The sequence below is a fragment of the Anas acuta genome, chromosome 20, assembly GCF_963932015.1.
Source record: "Anas acuta chromosome 20, bAnaAcu1.1, whole genome shotgun sequence".
Classification (NCBI taxonomy): domain Eukaryota; kingdom Metazoa; phylum Chordata; class Aves; order Anseriformes; family Anatidae; genus Anas; species Anas acuta.
Genome location: NC_088998.1, coordinates 2,827,989 through 2,833,988, shown reverse-complemented (window position 1 = coordinate 2,833,988; position 6,000 = coordinate 2,827,989). Strand labels below are relative to the sequence as shown.

Sequence of the window (6,000 nt, the reverse complement as noted above, 5' to 3'; positions counted from 1 at the left end):
AAAATGTTGTTTGGGGAGGCAGCACGGGGGGGGACGGAGCCCATGGCCCCCCAGGTGCCAGCGCCAGGAGGTGGGGAGGGAGAGGTGGCAGGGAGAGGTTTGGGCACCCTCCCGTCCTCCTCCCCGTCCCGCGGCCGGCCCCGAGGAGCTATTTCGGGCAGGGTAAACAGGATGGCTCACACACACCGCCACCTCCTCTCCTCCCACCCTCCTTCCTCCAGGAGAAGCCTCTCGGCCCAGCGATGCCGCCCGGCCGTGGCCCACCTCGGCCTGGGCTCGGCCTCCACGGCGCTTCGGCCTCCCCCGCCTCCTCCTCTTCCTCCCCCAGGAGCCCGCCGGGGCCGTTTCCGCCTCGCCTGCTGCTGTGGGGAGGCAGCGGAGGAGCCGCGGCCCCGGCGCTGGAAGGAGGAGCTTTCCCAACGCTTCCTCCATCTGCCTGGCTCCCCCTGCTCCTCACGCCGCCACAGCCCAGGCCCCGGCCGCTCGGTGGCCGCCATCCCCGGCCGTGTGCGAGCCCTGCAGGCAGTGCCGGGCCCAGAGGGGCTCCACTTGAGCCTCCCCTCATGAAACACAGTGGCAGTGATGCCAGCTCCCTCTTGTCTCCCCGCAGCACGCAGCCACCCTGCCTGTACCCCATGGCCGTGGAGCCTCCCCGCTCCCCATCCCAGCCTCCCTCCTGGCAAAGGAGGCAGAGGGACCCCCATGGCCGCCCTCCTGCACCCCAGCAGGGCCCGGCACGGCCCGGCACGCCTCGCCTCAGAGCTGGCGGCAGCTCAAGGCTGAGGTTTACGAGGAGCTGGGCGTGGAGCAGGTAGCAAGGGAGGCGCGGGTGTTGCAATCGGCCTCTGAGGCAACGTCGGGGAGCCGAGGCCGGTGCCAGGAGGGACCCGTTCGGCTGGCGCCAGAGCCCGCGGGGGCTGGCACGGGGCCCGCTGTGTGTGTGTGTGTGCTGGGGTGGCCATGGGGGGAGGAGAAGGGGGCTGAACGCCCCCAGCACCCTGCCCCGGGCTGAGCTCCCAGGCAGCAAATGAAGGCTGCTAATTAATGCCCGGGCGCCCAAACCCAAAAAGGGGGAGGCTGGGGGCTGAGGGAGAGGGCTGGGTGGTGAGGAAGGGAAGGGAAGGGCAGGGCAGGGAGGGGAAGGGCAGGGAGGGGAAGGGAAAAGAGAGGAGGGGAGAGGAGGGGAGGGAGTGGCCGGGGGCGGCTCCGCAGAGCCGGGGCTGCTGCCATGGGGCTCCGCAGCTCCTGAGCGCCCGTCCCCGGGCACGGCTCCGCAGCGCGCCCCCCGCAGCGCCCCGGCGCCATGGGCGATGTGCTCTCCACTCACCTGGACGAGGGCCGCCGGCAGCACATCGCAGGTGAGCTCCCCCCCCCTCCCCGCCCCCCCAAAGAAAAAAAAAACTCACCCCCCCACCCCCCCAACCTCCTCCCGTCCTCAGTGGGGGACTGAGATTCCCCCCCTCCTTCCCTCTCCGGGTCCCCCTCCCCTCCCCATTCCCACCCGAGAACTTTTACCCGGCTTTATTTCAACTTTTTTCACTTTTTTTTTAACCCCTACGCACCGCCTTGCATGACTCCCCCTCCACGTCCTGCCTGTCCCCCCCGCCTGCTTTTATTATTTTTATTATTTTTTTTTGGGGGTGGGTGGGGGGCAGGACCCCCAAAGTGCCTGCCCGCCCCCCAGTAGAAGGCTGGGCTGTGCGGGGTGTCTCTGCTGGCTTTGGGGACGGGGTCGGGGGTTGATCCCAGGAGGGCAGGGGGGGCACAGCGATGCTGGCACGCCGGGCTGTCAGCACGGCCACCGAGGGTTTTGCTGGTGCTGGGCTCGCAGAGAAACTTCCCCCTCCCTGACAGTGCTGGGGGGGTCCCAGAGGCTCCAGGAGGTGGGGGGAGGACCGGGGGGAGCCCCGCTGGCAGGGACGGGGCAGGGTGACAATGTGGCCATTGAGAGCCCCAGCGGCTGTGCCGAGCGTGCGATGCCCGATTCGTGCCGCCCGGCGCGGGGCGGTGGCCTCTGTACAAGCGTGGGGCTGTCTGGGGCTGCCTGCGGGGACTTTTGTGACCCCCAGAGCTGGGGTCACCCCCTCCCCACCCCCGGGGGTGCCGTGCCTCGCTCTGCTCCAGCTGGGGCTGGGGGCTGGCACTTTGCTCCCTGAGGTCGACCTCCCAGCCCCGTGGCGCTCAGACAAACAAAAAATAAAACCTCTCCAATCCCTTCCCAAGCACCGGCACCGTGCACCCCACAAAGTCCCCCCCAGCCAGCTGGCACGGAGGAGCCTGGCTTCACGTGGGACCCCGCTTGGTGGCACGGCTCGAGGCCCCGGGAGGCTGCAGGGCTGTCTCTGTGCCCCACCATCGCTCTGTATTTTCCTACGTGCGCGGCTCTGGAGCTGGGGGGACCCGAGGGCTGCCGGCGGAGCCCGTCCTGCCTGCCAGGCCCCGCGGCCGGCTCGCAGGAATGCTTACGTGGTATGCGGCTCAGCAGGACGCCAGCAGGTTTGCGAGCTTTGAAGCAGAGCTCGTAATGAGCTGTGGGTTTGCACGTCGCGAGGCTCGGCGCAGCCGGTTGGCGACGGGGGCTCGGGGCTTTGCGCTGCGCCGGGGCTCGCTCCGTGACCCCAAAGCACGTCCCGCATTGCCAGAGCACATCCCCACTGCCTTTATCCCAAAGAGCATGAGGAGGAGAAGCCCGGCCGGGTGCCCAGGCAGCAGTCTGGCTCTGCTGGGCACGAGCAGGGCGTTGGCGAGGCGAGGCAGAGCGCCTGCGCCCGGCGGGGACCCAGCGCTGTGCCGGTGGGTTTCAGCCCACGCTGGGGGGTCTGGGGGCTGTAGGGGATTTTTCATGGATCCGTGCAATAGAACTTGTGGTCATACGTGTCCTGCCCATGCTACAGCTCTGAAGTTTCAGGGTGAAAGAGGGGGACCTGCACCTGCCCTGGGGCACCCCCAGGAGAGGCTGGGGTCCACCGGTGTCACCGAGCACCCCCTGTGCTTTAGGTCCGGGCTCGTGGCGGGGTGGGAAACCTGGCGAGCTGGGAGGGGCCGCAACCCGGCAGGCAAGGCACGACTTGCTGTCAGGCATGCAAAGCAACTCGGCGGGGAAAGCTCAGGGTTTTCCTGCTAGCTCGGCCTGCTCGCTGCTGCTGCCGGCACCCGGAGCTGGGGAGGGGGCTGCGGGCTCCGGGTGGGGGCAGCGCGGGCGCGAGTCCTGCCTGCAGCAGGGACGGGGGCTCCATGGGCTCCTCCTTTGCTCTGCTCCTCCTGCAGCCCACCTGCACCGGTGGGATCGGTGGGATCGTGAGGCTGGGCGTGCAGCAAGCCCTGCAGCAGCGGGGAGGTGACAGCCTGCGCCAGATCCGTCCTCCCTGAGCATCCGCAGGTGGGCTCGAGGCAGGAGGGAGGTGGCAGCCCCCTCTTCCTAGGGACCTGGGGTGTAAAAAGCCACGCTGAGAGGGTGCTGAGGCTGCTGCCAATGTCTCGTGGAGGTCATGAGCTGGGTGAATGCGATGTGCGTGTCGGCAGCTCAGGACAGGGGGCTCTCTGCCTTGGGATCAAGGGGTGCTGGTGGGGCTCCCCTGGTCTCCTGCAGCTGGAGCAGCCGTGCAGGGGGCACCGGGCTGCCTGGGGATGCTGCCTGGTGCCAGCAGGGCAAACAGGGGCTGTGCTGACACCGGGGTGGATTTCGGGCAGCTCCTGCCTCTGCCTCCCTCAGGTCCCTGCAGCCCCACGCTGGGGAGCTGTGCCGGTGGGGGAACCGGTAAGGGCTTCCTTCTGCTGCCTTCCCTTAGGACATCATCCCGGCCTGACTCACCCAAGCTTGTTTGTCAACACCCTCTGGCTGCCTTCCTCCTCCTCCTCCTCTTCCTCCCCTCTGTGGGTGGGGACTTGTTCCCGTCCTGCTGCACGGGCTGGAGCTGGGACCGCGTCCCCTCTCCTTGCGCAAGGGCACCCAGCGTGGGCACCGTCAGCAATGGGGACACAAAGACAGTGGGGCGGGGGGTCACAGAAAAGGTTCTCAGGTTGGAAAGCCCCCTGAGGGCACCCAGCCCAACCTCTGGGGCTCCTGGCAAGGAAGGGATGCCGCTGGCTGAGCCGCGGGGCTCTGTGTCCCTTGTGCCCTACTGATCCGGCACGAGGTCCTCGGTACCCAGCGGCACAGGAGGGGTGCCCTGGGTGAAGCTCTCCTGTGTACCCAAATAACTCATCCCCACGAGCCCCTTGTCCAGAAGGGTTCGTGTCGGTGGGCACGGGGCTGAGCTGAGGCAGGAGCTGGGTGCCTGCGTGGGGCTGGGGTCCTGGCACCCTGCAGAGCCCCCGGGGAGGCGGGCGGCAGCACCGGGAGGGTCTTGGCGAGCTCACGTCTTGCTCTGGCAGCTCAGGGGAGTTGCCAGCTCATTAATTGCTAAATAAAGCAGCTGTTAATTTGGGGAGGGGCCAGATGGGACTTCCTGCAGACAGCAGCTCACGCAGCTGGGGCAGAGGTGACGGGAGCCCTGCCGGTGCTGCCGGACCTGCAGCTTTCTGGCTCAGCGAGGGCTGCCGGGCACCGGGAGCTGCCGGGGGGCACGAGCAGGAGGAGCCTGCACTGGCTCAGCCTGGAGGCTCGAGCCCTCGCCTCGCCCCAGGGCTTGGGGCACCCAAACCCGGCCGAGCTGCGGTGCCCTGGGTGCCGAGGTGTGCGGCGGAGCCGGGGAGGTCGGGAGGTTCCTGGTAACTCGGTGCGTGGCTTCTTTCCTCGCAGAGGAAATCCCTCCCCTGGCATGTCGGGGCCGCACGCCAGCAGGGATCGGCTGCTTCTGGCGTGCTGGGGCTCACCCGCAGCCGTCGTGTCGGGGCACGGGGCTGCTCGGAGCCAGCGTGTCGGGGCACGGGACAGCTCAGGCTGCGGGGGGCCTCCGGGGCCGGCAGGCAGCAGGAGCCCTCCCGGCCTCGGGGACAGGAGCTGAGCCTGGATTGCAGCCGAGAGCTCTCCTCGGGTCCTCGGATCAGGCCCAAATCCTCCCCTGGGTCCCAGCTCTGCAATCAGCCACCCCTGCTCCCATTGCAGCGACCGAGCACAGCCAAGAGCTGGCGTCTCCCCAGCCTCTGCCTCCCTCCTGCCCCCAGGTCCATGCGGGGGTCCCGGCCACAGCTCTGCCACTGCAGAGGTGACACACGGTGACACACGTCACCGAGACAGCCAGAGCCCCCTTCCCATCCCCATCCCTCCTACAGTAGCCTCTGCCTGGCTGCAGGGTCCCGAGGCAGTGCCACCGGGGGCTCCTCGCTGCCCTCGCCCCCCAGGTGAGGCTGGCACCCCAAATCTGGCTGTGCCCCATGGAGAGCCCGGTGCCGGGGGAGCCAAGGGGAGGAAAGGCCGGAGCAGGGCTGCTAATTGCGAGCAGATTTCCTGCGGAGCTGCTCAAGGACGGAGCGGGAGAGGAAGGAGCCAAACTCCACCTTTTCCCCCTTTTCCAAGGGAGAGGGCAGCGGTGTTCAGCGAGGGTCCCTGCTGTGCTGGGGGGGCACCGTGCCCGTCCCCCTGCCTCCGCCAGGATCTGTCCCCGGACACTCAAACCCCTCTGCTGGGGGTGCTCCAGCCCCCGAGCTGTCCCCATGGAGGTGACAGGGATCACAGGGCAGGATCTGCTGCCTGGGGCATGGGGACAAATCCTGGCTCCCTCTCCCCTCTGCCAGCGCTGCCCAGTGCCACACGTGGTGCCCGTCGGGGGTGTCCCAAATGAAGGGACGTGGCCCAAAGCTGGGTGACCCCAGTGTCACCGTGTGGGGTGGCCACGGGCAGCACCCTGAGCCCTGCTGCTGCTCCTGGCCAGGCCAGGGGCTGAGCACCAACCCCTCGCTGCGGGGCCAGGCAGGTGCCCCACTGTGCCCCACTGTGCCCCACTGCGCCCCGTGGGCCATGGGGGCGCGGAGGAGTCGGCGCGGGCAGGGCATAGGAAACTCTCCAGCCGCAGGGACAGAGCCCAGAACAGGCTGAGGGCTGTTTTGTTCAAATACCTC

At 68.4% G+C, this 6,000-nt stretch overlaps 1 protein-coding gene across 1 annotated transcript in view; it reads left to right on the top strand.

Moving 5' to 3' along the window:
* Positions 1-1,180: 1,180 nt before the first annotated feature.
* Positions 1,181-6,000, top strand: part of NIBAN2 (niban apoptosis regulator 2) — a 24,922-nt gene continuing 20,102 nt past the window's right edge. The window contains exon 1 of the mRNA XM_068656761.1: positions 1,181-1,358. Within this exon, the coding sequence (XP_068512862.1) occupies positions 1,304-1,358 (55 nt within the window). The 5' untranslated portion in view covers positions 1,181-1,303. The remainder of the gene's footprint in view (positions 1,359-6,000) is intronic.